This window comes from Oryctolagus cuniculus, chromosome 12, assembly GCF_051225735.1.
Source record: "Oryctolagus cuniculus isolate XC-2025 breed Fujian yellow rabbit chromosome 12, ASM5122573v1, whole genome shotgun sequence".
NCBI classification, from domain to species: Eukaryota; Metazoa; Chordata; class Mammalia; order Lagomorpha; family Leporidae; genus Oryctolagus; species Oryctolagus cuniculus.
The window spans coordinates 25932602-25949400 of NC_142878.1; the positions used below are offsets into that span (position 1 = coordinate 25932602).

At 38.8% G+C, this 16799-nt stretch overlaps 1 protein-coding gene across 2 annotated transcripts in view; it reads left to right on the plus strand.

The window, feature by feature from the left end:
- SOS2 (SOS Ras/Rho guanine nucleotide exchange factor 2) overlaps positions 1–16799 on the plus strand; it is a 105342-nt gene that overhangs the window by 30609 nt on the left and 57934 nt on the right. For both annotated transcript variants that reach the window (XM_002718299.6, XM_051822817.3), the window contains exons 2-6: positions 194–319; positions 3980–4111; positions 5210–5374; positions 13960–14163; positions 14991–15134. In XM_002718299.6, the coding sequence (XP_002718345.2) occupies positions 194–319; positions 3980–4111; positions 5210–5374; positions 13960–14163; positions 14991–15134 (771 nt within the window). The remainder of the gene's footprint in view (positions 1–193; positions 320–3979; positions 4112–5209; positions 5375–13959; positions 14164–14990; positions 15135–16799) is intronic.

Consider the following 16799-nt stretch of genomic DNA (forward strand, 5'->3'; position numbering starts at 1 on the left):
GTTAAGAAACAGGGCTATGTAGGTTAAAAGTTTACATAGACCCTCAAATATAACTTTTTCCTTTCATTTTGTTTTATGTCTTTATTTGAGTAATTGTTCTAGTAAAATATTATTAATTTTATGTGTGGTTCTCTTTGACTTTGTTCAGTTCCTATTTTTTGCCAGTGCTTTAACCAAAAACTTTTTTTTAAAGGTTCAGGAGCAAGTACATCCCAATCTCTCAGCTAATGAAGAGTCTCTCTATTATATTGAAGAGCTGATTTTTCAGCTGCTTAATAAATTATGCATGGCCCAGCCAAGAACTGTTCAAGATGTGGAGGTAAAAATTATTTTGTTACTTTAAAAAGTCATTGAACCACTGTAAAAAAATTTTTATATGTAAATCTTCCTTATTCTAAATTATTGTGGAAATAAAAACCACAAAAATTATGTTTGGTATATATTTTCAGTTCATTTTTGACAAAGATGTCAAGACAGTTCATTTAGGAAAAGTTTTCAGCAAAAAAAAAAAAGTGCTAGAACCACTAAATAAATTTATAAAGAAAAAAAACCTTGAAAGATCTCACACAGCAGACAAAAATTTATTCAAGAGGGATGATAACCTTAGACATAAAAGCTGAAACTCCTAAGTTCCAGGGAGAAAATGCTGGAGACTATCTTCATAATCTGGGGCCAGGCAAATAATTTTTTAGATAATTCAAAATGCAATAGTTATTGAAGAATAAAATTAAGAAAATTAAAAGGTATAAATAACAGATTAGGGGAAAATGTTTTTATTATATATTTCTGAAAAGGGACTTACATCTAGAAAATGTTTAAAATTTCAACATACCAATAACAAACAGATACTTTTCTTGGAATGAGCAGAGGTCTTAAACAGACACTTCATAAAAGACAGAGTGAGCACTAATATCCAAAAATTAAAACCACTCTGAGATATCATTTCATATGCACCAAAAGGGATTAAAGACTGATTATATCAAATGTTGGTAAGGATGTAGAGCAACTCCAAGTTTTACACAAGTCTAGTGGGAGTATAAAATGGTATTAACATTTTGGAAAATTGGGAGTTTCGTGAAAAGTTGCTAATAACCTGTGACATAGCAATTTTACTCGTAGGTATTTAACCCTAGAAAATGAACATACATATTCACAAAGAGACTTACACATGAATGGCAAGCAGTTTAATTCATAATAGCCAAAAGTTGGAAGCAACTCAAATTCTGCCAGTAGGAAAATGGATAAACAAATATGGTAGATTGATAAAGTGGCATAGTACACAATAATACAATAAAACAATGATCTGTTGATATCTGTAGTAGTACAGCTGCAATTCTCAGGCATAGAGAGTGGAAAAAGCTAGACCTAAAAGAGTATGTGTTATATGATTTCATTTTTATGAGATTGGGAAACATCTAAAATCAATTGGGTATAAATGAAGATGATGGTTGCCTATGAGGAATGAAGATCAAGATTATAGACATGTCTCGACTATTGAGGGACAGTTTTTTTTTTTTCCATATAATTGTTGAACTCTTTACTTAGTACAGTTAATCTTCTATATATAGAGTTAATTGTAAATAGATCTTAGTAAAAAATAAGACTGGGAATAGGAGAGGGTGGAGGAAGAGGGGTGGGAGTGTGGATAGGAGGGCAGCTACAGTGGGAACAATCACTATGTTCCTAAAGTTGTATTTATGAAATTCATGAAGCTTGTATTCCTTAAATAAAAGGTTTCTTTGGGAAAAGAAAAAAAAGATTATAGACATATTTTACATCTTAATTGGGGTTGTGATTACATGGATATAAACATTTTCAAAACTTACTGATTTGCATATCTAATCTCAGTGCATTTTACTTCATATAAATATTACCACAGTAAAGCATTAATGTAAATCTGAAGGTTGTCATTGATTTAAAAATGTTTTCCTCTAAAAGAGTATGTGTAGATTAGTGTCCAGATACTTGTTTTGCCTTGTTTATTTGGTGAATGTTTCTAGAATTTTAGAAATACATGTCAGTACAGCTTTAAGAAATTACCTTTGTACTACACTATTTACATTATCTCTCTTGAAGTTTTTTCTATGATAAAGTAGCAACTTTCAGTGTAAAGGAAAAAAATCTTAATTTTGGAGTGATGTGCTATTAAGATTTTGAAGGATTGTTGGCACTGAGCATTTGTTTCCCACTCTCTGCTATAATGTTTGAACATTAAGTAAATACATTGAAAGAGCACGTCTCCATACATGAAATCTGCCAAAATCTGAGGCTACAATTTTAAAAATAGGAAACCCTGCTAAATTGGAGTTTGATTCCACTATCAGCAGTTTTAATTATTCATGCCAGTCACTGGTTAAATTTAAGATTAGATGAATCACAAAGGCTTGAATTATTCTTGCTAGAATACTTCCATATCCATTCTGAGCTCCCCAACCCAGTTGATCTTCCAAGAGGTTATGATATCTGTTCTTTTAAATTATTACCTATGTTTGAAGCTCTACCACTAGCAAAAGGTAAATGGCTATATAATAAATATTAATAAATTAGCAACTTCTGAGTAAGTAGTTTCAACTGTGGAAACATACTTAAAATCACTAATACACTATTTCTTGCCTTTACTCTCTCCCATATATGCGATATATGATTACCTTTTGCTTTTTCCAGTTCATCTTTTTTTCTTTTTTTAAAGATTTATTTATTTGAGAGGTAGAGTTACAGACAGTGAGAGGGAGAGACAGAGAGAAAGGTCTTCCATCTGTTGGTTCACTCTCCAAATGGCCCCAACAGCTGGAGCTGCGCCGATCTGAAGCCAGGAGCCAGGTGCTTCTTTCCAAGTCTCCCACTTGGGTGCAGGGGCCCAAGGACCTGGGCCATCTTCTGCTTTCCCAGGCGAAAGGCATCTGGGCCATCTTCTACTGCTTTCCCAGGCCATAGCAGAGAGCTGGATTGGTAGAGGAGCAGCTGGAACTAGAACCGGTGCCCATATGGGACATTGACACCGCAGGCAGAGGATTAACCTACTGCACCACGGCGCCGGCCCCAAGATTTATTTTATTTATTTGAAAGACAAAGTTACAGAGAGAAGTAGAGTCAGAGTCAGAGAGAGAGGTCTTCATCCACTGGTTCACTCCCCAGATAGCCGCAATGGCCGGAGCTGTGCCCGTCCGAAGCCAGGAGCCAGGCGCTTCTTCATGTCTCCTGCGTGGATGCAGGGTCCCAAAGACTTTGGCCATCTTCTACTGCTTTCCCAGGCCATAGCAGAGAGCTGGATCAGAAGAGGAGCAACTGGAACTAGAACTGGCACCCTTATGGGATGCTGGTGCTTCAGGCCAGGGCTTTAACCTGCTGTGGCACAGTGCTGGCTCCTCCAGTTCATCCTTTCTTTCTTTTTTTTTTCTTTTTTTTAATTTGACAGGTAGAGTTAACAGACTGTGAGAGACAGAGAGAAAGGTCTTCCTTTCGTTGGCTCACTCCCCAAATGGCTGCTACAGCTGGAGCTATGCCGATCCAAAGCCGGGAGCCAGGTGCCTCCTCCTGGTCTCCCACATGGGTACAGGGGCCCAAGCACCTGGGCTATCCTCCACTGCCCTCCCAGGCCACAGCAGAGAGCTGGACTGGAAGAGGAGCAACCAGGACTAGAACCCGGCACCCATATGGGATGCCGGTGCCGCAGGCAGAGGATTAACCTAGTACGCTACAGCGCCGGCCCCTCCAGTTCATCTTAATTATCCTCAAACTTTCTTTTTCAACTCTACTGTTTTCTTTACCCATCAGAATTGTGTGGAAAAATCTTGATAGTCCTGTTAATATTTTTTTAAACCAAAAAATTCAGTTATTAAAAGAATCGGAATATTCTGTGTCACTAGCTAGCATCTTTAATGCTAGCATTAAAAATAATGATAAATTTCAATTTTATATGAATTTTCTACTTGTGAACAGTTAAATTAATACTACAGTGATTCTGCTATGATCTGAACAGGAACGAGTTCAAAAGACCTTTCCTCATCCAATTGATAAATGGGCTATTGCTGATGCACAATCTGCCATAGAGAAACGAAAACGAAGAAATCCTCTTTTACTGCCTGTGGACAAAATCCATCCTTCGTTGAAGGTATGAACAATTTAATGGGAAAGTTTTTTAATAACAAATAATAATTCTATTTGTGTAGCATTCTTGTGTTAAAATAGAATTGTGGCTTGGGCTTGTTAATGTGTACTAGCATGAGTATGTATTTGTATGTAAACATATAAATACATGTATATATATATATTTTAAATATTTGTTTATTTATTTAAAAGTCAGAGTTACACAGAGAAGGAGATGCAGAGAGAGAGAGAGAGGTCTTCCATCCCCTGCTTCACTCCCCAGTTGGCAGCAATGGCCGGAGCTGCACTGATCTGAAGCCAGAAGCCGGGAGATTCTTCTGGATCTCCCACTTTGGTGCAGGGGCCCAAGGATTTGGGCCATCTTCTACTGCTTTCCCAGGCTACAGCAGAGAGCTGGATTGGAAGTGGAGCAGCTAGGACTCGAACTGGCACCCATATGGGATGCCGGCACTGCAGATGGTGGCTTTACCCATTACACTGCAGCGCTGGCCCCATACATGTATATATTCATATGTGCTAAAAATATATTCTGATGTAATCAGATTACCTTTCATATAATGTTAAAATTAATAATGGTGATAATGCATTTTGGCATATTCTGATGACTGCTGCATTTGATTGATTCTTATGTGGTAGGCCATGATTCTCAATCTTTTGTTGACTGAGAAAATAGATTAATCTATATTTTCACAGATATTTTTATAAAAATGTCAAAAAGTAGCTTAGGAGGTATTAGCCAATAGAATATGCTTAGTGTACAATAGATTTGAAGACAGATGGAAGATAGTTATTTGTAAAATGCATTTTGCGTAATATATTCCGAGGTTTTTAGTGAAGTCTCAAGCTTTCTATATTAAAATCAGCTATTTTCATATGATGAAAAGCAGATTCGTTAGATTAGATGTCTCTTTAAAAAAGAGTAAAGGCCTTGATACTGGGACCAAAGACTCACTTCGTATCCTGTGGCACCCATGAGTTTAGACAGTTGATTTATAGAAAGTTTTGTTTTAATAAACAAGTGTGTTAAATAGGAATTTTTACAGTTTTAACTGATACTTCAAAGTGACATTGCATGGAATTAAGTTATTTATTTTTTCCACAGGAAGTTTTAGGGTACAAGGTGGATTACCATGTGTCCCTATATATTGTGGCTGTACTAGAGTATATCTCAGCTGATATTTTGAAATTGGCTGGTAATTATGTTTTTAATATCCGACATTATGAAATATCTCAGCAAGACATTAAAGTGTCAATGTGTGCAGATAAGGTAAGTGTTTATAGGTATTTAAATTTACTTAATAATAATGAATATATGTCATTTTTGTCTCAATCTCTTTTAACTCGTGATTTTATTAGTACTTTTTACAATTCCTGGTTTTGAAATACAGAAAAATCCTGGCTTTACAGAATAAATTTAGTATTTCTAGATTTTCATACCTGTGGAATGATTGGGATTTCCTTTTTTTTTTTTTTGACAGGCAGAGTGGACAGTGAGAGAGAGAGAGACAGAGAGAAAGGTCTTCCTTTTGGCGTTGGTTCACCCTCCAATGGCCACCACGGCTGGCACGTTGCGGCCGGCGCACCACGCTAATCCGAAGGCAGGAGCCAAGTGCTTCTCCTGGTCTCCCATGAGGTGCAGGGCCCAAGGACTTGGGCCATCCTCCACTGCACTCCCTGGCCACAGCAGAGAGCTGGCCTGGAAGGGGGGCAACCGGGACAGAATCTGGCGCCCTGACTGGGACTAGAACCCAGCGCCGCTAGGTGGAGGATTAGCCTATTGAGCCGCGGTGCCGGCCTTGTTTTGCTTTGCTTTTAAGAACCTTTTATGTACAGGAAGAAAGGCTAGGATCTGAGAATTTAGTCTGTATCTCTCATGTGGGCGACAGGGGCCCAACTATTTGACTTACCACTTGCTACCTTCTGGGGCACATTATTAGCAGGAAGCTGGAATTGGGAGTGGGGCCTGTGCTCAATCCCAGGCACTCTGAGGTGGGAAGTGAGCATTTTAACCTCTGTATCAAACACCCACCCCAAGTAGAACATACTTGGTTTCACAGAGACAGAGGCAGAGAGAAAAAATCTTTGTAATGCCAAAGACACTCCCTTAAGTAATTTTTTGTTTGCAGATATGACTTCCTTCCTGGCTGTAAAGTATTTAGGGGAAGAAATTGAGTCTTTCATTTTCCTCCCTCTTTTTTTTCCCCTTTCCTACTTTTTCTCCTTTTTTAAAAAAAATCTTTTTAAATCAATGTTTTGAAGAACTTGTTATGTGCCAGTTACTAAGCTGAGCATTGAAGGTATAAAATTGCATATGATAGCACTCCTTGTGTTAGAAGGAATTTATTTTAGTGTGAAATAAAAATAGTATAAACAATAATTGCAGTACAGTGTGATTAAAATTGTTCCATGAATAAATCTAAAGTTCGGTGAAAGTAGTCACTGGAAGGGACTGGAAGACATCACAGAGAAATGCCTAAATGGAGCTTTGACAAGTGAACAACCTCAGGACCTGGCACATGCCAGGGAACCTCAGCCCTCACTGCACATCAGAATTACCAGGAAGCATTTTTAATCCATAGAGAATATGGATATCTATATCTCAACCCTAAAGATTTGATTGGCCTGGGTTGGACCTCCAAGTCTCAGTGTTTTTGAAAACATCCCAGGTGATTCTGATGTGCGTTTATGTTTGAAATCCATTGTATTATGTCATAATTTCAAAAAATGATTTTCATTTTTGTTTTACAGTAATAATTCCTTATTCTACTTTGACTTTAAAGTTAGATTACATATTTTAGAAGTTTATATTTATTTGAAAGGCTAAAGACAGAGACAGAGATGGAGAGGGAGAGAGAGATCTCTCTGCTGGTTCATTCCCCAAATGACTGCAGTAGCTAGGGTTGGGCCAGGTCATAGCCAGAAGCCCAGAACTCATTCTGGGTCTCCCAGGTGAGATGCAGGGGCCCAAACACGTGTGCCATCACTGCTGACTTCCAGGATGCCCATTGGTAGGAAGCTGAAGTCAGAAATGGAGCTGGGACTCAAAACTCCCAGGTGTGTGTGTCCTAGTGTGTCAAATGCCTACCCCAGAAGTGCTTCCTTTTTAGCTGAACCATTTGAAAGTAAGTTGCCAACATAGAGTGTGCTACAAACAAGAATATGACAATAAAACTACATTGGTATTAACATATTAACATCATCTAACCCCATTCAGGTTTTGCTAGTTGTTCCAATGATGTCCTTAATAGCCAAATAATCCAGTTTGAAATCATGTGTTGTTTATTTAGCTGTGATGTATCTTTTTTCTTCTTCAACCAGAAACAATTCTTTGTTCCCTTAACTTTTATGACCTCGACACTTAAGAATTACAGGTTAGGCGGGCGCCGTGGCTCAATAGGCTAATCCTCCAACTTGGGGTGCTGGCACACCGGGTTCTGGTCCCGGTCAGGGCGCCGGATTCTGTCCCAGTTGCCCCTCTTCCAGGTCAGCTCTCTGCTATGGCCCGGGAGTGCAGTGGAGGATGGCCCAAGTGCTTGGGCCCTGCACCCGCATGGGAGATCAGGAGAGGTGCCTGGCTCCTGGCTTTGGATCAGCGCGGTGCGCCGGCTGCAGTGGCCATTGGAGGGTGAACCAATGGCAAAGGAAGACCTTTAAAAAAAAAGAACAGAAAAAGAAAAAAAAAGAATTACAGGTTACAGATCAGATGTTTAGAATGTCTCTCAGTTTAGATTTTTCTGATATTTTCTCTTGATTGGAATCAAGTTGTACTGTGTTCTCATTTTATCTTCTCCCATGCTGCATGTGGATGCAATTTTTATGTGTCCTGTTAGCAGTGTATTCACTTTGATTACTTGATTAAAAGGATTGTGTAGGTGGTCTGGTGGTTAGACACTGTTTTCTGTTTTCTACTTCCTGAGTTCAAAAGCCAGTTTCAGCTCCTGTCTAATACGAACCCTGGGAGACTGCGTTGATGGCTCAAGTAATTGGGTTCCTGCCACACACATAGGAGACCTGGATTAAGTTTCTGGCTCCCAACTTTGGTTTGGCCTGGTCCCTGGGTGTCAGTGGCATTCAGGGAGTGAACCAGCAGATAGGAGTGCTCTTTGTCAAATAAGGAAACTGAAATTTAAAATAAAGGGTTTTTTTGCTAGGGTTCTCTTTGAGTTACTCTTCTGTTTTGTAATTAATAAATGTTGTGTGGGATATTTTGTTACTAAGTATTTTGTTCCTTTCATGCCTTAAATTTTTTATTTGGTTATTTTAATATAGATTCATTGATTCTTATTTTATTCAAGGCCAGAATCCCTTACTTCATTGTTTATATAGGTGTTCAGATTTGTCCCAGATGCAGCCACTGGGAACTCCAGTTAAGGTTTTCTATTTCTGCCTTTGAGCACTCCCCTCCTTCCTTTTTTAAAATATTTTATTTATTTATTCAAAAGGCAGAGTGACGAGTGGAGGGGAGTGGCATCTTCCATCTGCTAATGCAGTAGCCAGGCCTTGGCCAAGCTGAAGCCAGGAGATCCATTCAGGTCTTCCAATTGGGTGGCAGGAACTCAGTTACTTGGGTCGTCCTCCACTGTCCTTCAGGTGCATTAGCAGGAAGCTGCATTGGAAGCAGAACAGATAGGACGTGAAGCAACACTCCCCCATGGGATGTGGTGTTGCTTAACTTGCTACATGGCAGTGCCAGCTCTTGTCTTTGATTTCTTTAACTTGAGTTTTTTCTTTTTTTAAGTAACATTAAATTTGGGTTTATCTTTGGGAATTTCATACTGTTACTAAGGCAGAGAGGCAGAGATCCAGAATATTTAAATATTTTAAATTTAAAATACAGAATCCTGTTCTGTCATTCAGCGTTTTAGATATCCTATTACCTTTTTCTAATGTATAGAAATCTGGGCAACTATTTTTTTTTTTTTTTAATTTTTTTTTGACAGGCAGAGTGGACAGTGAGAGAGAGACAGGGAGAAAGGTCTTCCTTTGCTGTTGGTTCACCCTCCAATGGCCACCACGGCCGGCGCACTGCGGCCGGCGCATCGCGCTGATCCAAAGGCAGGAGCCAGGTGCTTCTCCTGGTCTCCCATGGGGTGCAGGGCCCAAGGACTTGGGCCATCCTCCTCTGCACTCCCGGGCCACAGCAGAGAGCTGGCCTGGAAGAGGGGCAACCGGGACAGAATCCGGCGCCCTGACCGGGACTAGAACCTGGTGTGCCGGCGCCGCAAGGTGGAGGATTAGCCTAGTGAGCCGCGGTGCCGGCCAACAACTTTGTTTTAATTGAAGTTATTGAATAAAAATACTAAAAAAGACAACATAAGAAATGAGATTTTAAATATATGCTATTAGAGACATTTTTCTGTTACCACTTTTCTTCATTGTAGCCTTTAAGTGAGCTACTATTTCAGCTCTTGTCTAATGCAGAGTCAACCAGTTTTACTTGTAAAAGGCCAGAGGATAGATATTTTAGGCTTTGTGGGCCATAGTCTTTTTTACAACTGCTCATTTTTGACTTTGTAGCATTAAAGCAGCCATAAATGAATGAGCCTGGGCTGTGTTCCAGTAAAACGTCATCTGAAAAGCAGGCAGTGGGCTGAATTTGCCTGTGTACTATAGTTTACTGACCCTGGTTTCAGACTCCCCTGTCAGGATCCCTTTTTATCACAGGACACTCCTGTGGTAAGTTAAATCTGGATCACTTTGTGAGTCTAGTTATGTGAGTGAAGTAACGAGATCATGTAACATGACGTGATCTTAGTAAATCCAAGCTGATTTCTGGTGATCACTATTTCAAGAGCTCACAAACTGTTTAATAAATTCTTTGAAAAACTGATTTCTGGTGATCTGTATAAATTGTCTGACAGGGAAATTGAGAATCAACTTTTCCCCATCACATTTAAAAATAAAAGCATCATCTGAGAGATTGCTAAGAATAGTCAGATGATCTTAAGCAGGAATTGGAGAACTCACCTTCTACTCTGTCACTCTTTGAAAAATAGCATTTAAACTGGAAAAGAAGAACATAAATGCTTAAGAAGGAATTTGATGTTTAAGAAAGGTGAGAGGAAATAAGCACTCAGAGCAGCTCTAAAGAAATTGAATTCTCAGGACCGGCGCTCTGGCGCAGCGGGTTAACACCCTGGCCTGAAGCGCCGGCATCCCATATAGGCACCCGTTCTACTCCTGGCTGCTCCTCTTCCAATCCAGCTCTCTGCTGTGGCCTGGGAAAGCCGTGGAGAATGACCCAAGTGTTTGGGCCTCTGCACCCACATGGGAGACTTGGAAGAAGCTCCTGACTCCTGGCTTCGGATTAGCACAGCTCTGGCCGTTGCAGCCAATTGGGGAGTGAACCAGTGGATGGAAGGCCTCTCTCTCTCTCTCTCTCTCTCCCTCCCTCCCCTCCATCTGTATAATTCTGACTTTCAAATAAATAAATAAACCTTAAAAAATTTTAATTTTCCAAACTTATACATAATAGGGATTGAGTTCTATGCTTTCTTTTTTTTTTTTTTTTTAATTATTTTATTTGTTGAGAGGCACAGTTAGAGAAAGGGAGAGATAGAGAAAGAGATATCTTCAGTCCTCTGATTCTCTCCCCAGTGGCCATAGTGGTTAGGGCTGGACCAGGCCAAAGCCAGGAGCTTCATCTGGGTCTCCCATATGGTTGCAGAGGCCCTAGCACTTGGGCCATCTTCCTCAGCTTTCCCAGGTATGTTAGCAGGGAGCTGAATCGGAAGTGGAGCAGCCAACAATTGAACTGGTGCCCATATGGTATGCCATTATTGAAGGTGGCAGCTTAACCCACTGTGCCACAATGTTGACCCCAGGTTCTATGTTTTTTTGTTTGTTTGTTTTTTTGTTTTTTCATAGGCAGAGTTAGAGAGAGACAGAGAAAGGTCTTCCTTCTGTTTGTTCACCCCCCAAATGGCCGCTATGGCTGGCACACTGCACTGATCCGAAGCCAGGAGCCAGGTGTTTCCTCCTGGTCTCCCATGCGGGTGCAGGGCCCAAGCACTTGGGCCATCCTCCACTGCCTTCCTGGGCCACAGCAGATAGCTGGACTGGAAGAGGAGCAACCAGGACATAATCTGGCACCCCAACCAGGACTAGAACCCAGAGTGCCAGCACTGCAGGCGGAGGATTAGCCTAGTGAGCCGCGGGGCCGGCCTCTATGTTTTCTTACATGGTAATATTACTCTGTTTCTAAGCCTGGCTCTCCCTCTTTGTTGTTCTTTATTATAAGTCTAATAATTTACAAATGTATAGTACACATATGTTGTTTAAACAAGTATTTTTGTGTACTTACTGTGTGTCAGATGCTGTGACTTTTAAGATGAAAAGATGGTCTTTAATCCATAGAAGGTCACTGTTCCACAGGGACAGATATTTCAATATAAATTAGGTGCTCCTTTAGGGAAGAGAGAAGATTGCTAATGGAGGACTGAAGCTAGTGGAAAAAATTTTGGTAAGGAATTAGAGAGGGTTTGGAAAAGCTGTATTAAAAATGATTTTGGGGCTAAATAATGAAAAATGGATAGGGGTTTATCAGATGGATAAATGTGATAGTTGTAAGGGGAGGGGAGGTAAGAGAAGACATAATAGACAGAGGGGAATAGAAGGAACTCACCAGATTTAAGAGGTCCTTCTTAGAGTCAACAGGATTTGGAGACTGATTTGACATAGGAGAAAAGTTGTAGAAGTGATAAATCTAACGTAATGACAAATTTTCTTGTTACAAAGACCAAGTTTAGTAATGTTACTAGTGGTTCTGAAATGGGTGGCTTATATGTAGGTTCTGTTAAGGCAGGGAGGATATCTAACAAGCCTTTGGCAACATTTCTCTAAGGTTCAGGGAGATACTGAAGCTAAACACTTAAAAGTCAGTATTGCCTAGATAATAACTTGAAATCATTTAAGGGGATGAATTTACTCTAGGAGAAAGTACAGTAGATGCTTCCAACTGATGGCCTACTGGTGAATAGGGTCTCCATGTATGTTTTTAAATTCTTGAGTTATTTTCCACTTAACTGAGATTAACAGATCTAAAAATAAGATATAAAAATCCAGAGTCCAGACGCTTCTTGAGAAAAGAAAATCAAAAGAGCTAACAGAACATAGGCGACATTGAATAGTGTACTTTATCTTTAGGTACATAAGGTACACACACCTTGCAATTTACCACATTGTCTACTGCTTCTAATATATTATCGTAATGTTAGCTGTCTGGCTCTCATAACAGTTAAATTCACGACTTATGGTATAGTGTGACCAAAAGTCTGAAGTAGCTGGGAATTGAAGGTGATGGTGTTCATTGGCAAGAAGATGGGTTGCATGGAGCAAGTAATAAGGAGTGGGGAAGGATTTTAGTGTCACAGGATTTTTTTTTTTTTTTTGACAGGCAGAGTGGACAGAGAGAGAGAGACAGAAAGGTCTTCCTTTTGCCATTGGTTCACCCTCCAATGGCCGCCACAGCCAGCGCGCTGCAGCCGGCGCACCGTGCTGATCTGAAGGCAGGAGCCAGGTGCTTCTCCTGGTCTCCCATGGGGTGCAGGGCCCAAGCACCTGGGCCATCCTCCACTGCACTCCTTGGCCACAGCAGAGAGCTGGCCTGGAAGAGGGGCAACCGGGACAGAATCCGGCGCCCCGACCGGGACTAGAACCCGGTGTGCCGGCGCCACAAGGCGGAGGATTAGCCTATTGAGCCACGGCGCTGGCCTGTATCACAGGATTTGAGCCTAGGAAAGCAGGTTGGGATTAAATTGTGAATGGCTGTTATCTTAAGATTTTATACAGAGGGCAGTGAATTCCAATGTCATTTTTAAAAAAATATTTATTTATTTGAAATTCAGGATTACAGAAAATGTTTGGTCACCTTTTTCCTATTGCTTTTGATTTACAAGTGTTTCTTGCTTGGTGGTTGATTTTAATGTATAGCAGCTATCTGTACCACAGCCATGTAAACATTAGTGATATGCAAGTGAACATAATCACAGTTGTTGGTGTAATAATTCCGTGTTGGAAATACATCCTCCTTCAGCATCCATGGGGAATTAATTCCAGGACCCTTCAGAGATACGAAAATCTGCAGATGCCCAAGCCTCAGTATAAAAAGGCATAGTATTTACACATAACATACACATATGCACCATTACCCTTTAAGCCATCTCTAGATTCCTTTTGATAAGTCCTACAATGTAAATACCATGTAAATATTGTTATATTACATTGTTTAGGGAATAATGACAAGAAAAAATATTTTCTGGCTGTGGTTGGTTGAGTCCAGAGAGGGCAATGTTATTCATCATCTGCCTCTACAGTAGTACCATTTTAGTTTTCTCCTTGCAACTTACCAAAGTGCATACCACCATTCTTATAATATGATGGATATCTATCATGTTGAATACTTACCATTGCCAGATATGGTAGTATGCATTTTAGGTGCTTTATCTCATTGTTTTATTCCATCAGTTACATTTTACATGTAAGGAATTTGAGTCAACAGATTAACTTATTCATAATCACTGTTAAGTAAGCAGCTGAGCCTGGGATTTTTGGCTCAGATTGTTATTTTCTGAAGATATGCTCTTTTTTTGTTATATTATATATATGTGTGTGTATGTATGTATGTATTACAAAAATGAAGATAGGTATTTCACCATTTGGTTGAATTTTTTCCAGGAATATTTATTTGTTTATGAAGATTTTCAAAAAGTTCATGGAAAATTTGTATTATGAAAAAAACTATGTGTGAATTTCCACAATTTCTTGTACCAGTGTTTTAATTTCAAGTACTTTCAACCAGTCTTGTGAAAATAAGGAAAATTAGGTTCTACATCACTGATTTATATTTCCCAGGTTTTGATGGACATGTTTGATCAGGATGACATAGGTTTGGTTTCTCTCTGTGAGGAAGAACCTAGTTCTTCAGGAGAATTAAACTACTACGACCTTGTAAGAACTGAAATTGCAGCAGAAAGGCAGTATCTACGGGAACTAAATATGATCATAAAAGTGTTTCGAGAAGCCTTCCTGTCTGACAGAAAGCTTTTTAAACCTTCTGTAAGTATCTTTTTGGATTTGAAATTTTATATTTCCCCAAAGCAAATAGCAAAAAATGGCAACTAGTAATGTAGCTTATGAGTACATAAAAGTACTTATTTATGTATTGGTGGGTTTTAGAAATATTTGAATTGTTGTACTGAAGTAATAAATGCAGTGACAGTGAAAATTGGATACAAAAATAGGTAGGGAGATTTTACACTGGAATGCAGTCTTTTTCTGCCATGCAGTATCTGAGATTTATAGTTCTTGATTTGGAATTGGTGAGAAAGATGAGTGTTCTAGCAAAAAAAAAAAAAAAAAAAAAGACCCATGTTTTTACAAGTCTTTTGGCGAGTACTTTAAAGCAGTATTTTAGTTTTAGCAGTGGAACTTTTGAAAAATAAAAGTTTACATAGCATGTCACATAAAAATTGAAAGCCAAGTTATAGCTGGATTAGGAGCCTACTTCCTAGTGATCCCATTGTCATTAACCAGATCTATAAGACTATGATCAGGTCTTTTAGCATCTTAAATGCTTAGACTCCTGGAGTGCCAAATTTCTTTCTGTAAGCAATCATTAGAATCACCCACAATGTAATATTTTTGAATTACTGAACAAAACTGTCTAGAATATGTACTTCCCAATTTTTTTTACTGTCTGTAATCCAAGAGATTTTTTTCTTCTTCTGTTCTAATGATTGACTTTTTACTGTGTCTTGGAATATGTTAATATGAGATTGGGTGAAAATATGCCCATAACACTCACGTTACTATTTATATTTAATAATTTTAACCATAATTCTCGACCTCACATGTCTTATATAGCCTTTCTTTTTCTTTTGTAGGATATTGAAAAGATTTTCAGCAACATTTCAGATATTCATGAGTTAACTGTGAAGCTGTTAGGCTTGATTGAAGACACAGTTGAAATGACTGATGAAAGCAGTCCGCATCCCTTAGCTGGCAGCTGTTTTGAAGATTTGGCAGAAGTAGGTTTATAAAACTACTTTAGCTATTTGTTTTTGTGAAAATTAGAAAATACTGCTGGCTAGTTCAAAGAATACTGAAGATTTAACCAACAGCAAACTTAAATCACATTTTCTAATTTTTAGTGATTTTAGTAATTTTTCATTACAGTGAATTTAGAGTAATATTTATAGCATAAATTTATATAATAGCATAGTAAAATTTAGGAATTTTTTAAATGGAGAGTATGTTTAAGGTGAAGAAAATAACTTATTACCAACTTTTAAAATTTTCATTTCTTTTTTATTAATAGTTAATAATTGGGCCAGTGCCGGGGCTCAATAGGCTAATCCTCCACCTTGCGGCGCCGGCACACTGGGTTCTAGTCCCGGTTGGGGTGCCGGATTCTGTCCTGGTTGCCCCTCTTCCAGGCCAGCCCTCTGCTGTGGCCCGGGAGTGCAGTGGAGGATGGCCCAAGTGCTTGGGCCCTGCACCCCATGGGAGACCAGGAGAAGCACCTGGCTCCTGGCTTTGGATCAGCGCAATGTGCCGGCCGTGGCGGCCATTGGAGGGTGAACCAACGGCAAAGGAAGACCTTTCTCTCTGTCTCTCTCTCTCACTATCCACTCTGCCTGTCAAAAATAAAAAAATAAAAAAAAATAGTTCATAATTGTCCATGTTTAGGGGATACAGTGTGACATTTCAATACATGTATATACTGCATAATGATCCAGTCAGGGTGATTAGCATTTCCATCTCCTTATCATTTGGAACGTTCATGCTCTGCTCCTCCAGTTCTTCATAAAATATACGATAGGTTGATGTAAACTGTATTCACTCTGCTGTACTGTAGAACACAAAACTTATTCCTCCTGTCTAACTGTGTTGTGTACCTGATGGTCAGCCTCCCTCTACAACCCTCCCCACTTAGTCCCTCCTTACTTTCTAGTAGTCACTACTCTCTTCTAGGAAAGGAAACTTTATTGAATATAGCTTTTAGCTTTTAAGGATTTTAGCCTCAGTTTTCAAAAATAGAAAAGTGAAAAATCATTTGTTGCCTTTAAATGATTATAAAAGTAAAATAGCTTATTATCAAATTTTTCAGAAAATAGACAAATATATATATAATGAAAAATAACTGCTTTGCAACACCAGCTATAACTTATGTATATGTATTTCTATATATTTACCCATATGTATTTACAAAAAATAGAGTCCTATTTTGTAATCTGATTTTCTTATTGTATGTATTATGAACGTTTTCCATATTAATATCCTTCAATACAATCTTTATGTCTAAATAGTACCATATTATATGGAGATACTGCAACATTTTAACCACCTGTTTTCCATAGCTTGTTGTTTTTCCCTTTATTTCTTGTTATTAAAACAACAGTGCAATAAATAATTGCATTATACCTTTTTTTTTTCTGTTAGGATATATTCCTGCAAGTGGAACTGTAATATTAAACAACTAAGTACATTTTTGAAACTTTGAAAGAGTTTTCCAAATTCACTTCCAGTTAAGTTTCATTGTTCAAGAAGTTTGTGGAAAGGGGGAATTAAGAGAGAAGTTATTTTGATGCATAAAATTTTGCAAATGGGTAGTCTTCAAAAAGTTGATGAAAATTGGTATTAGAAAACTATTCATGATTTAAAAATTTTTTACACCAGAATAAACTTAACTT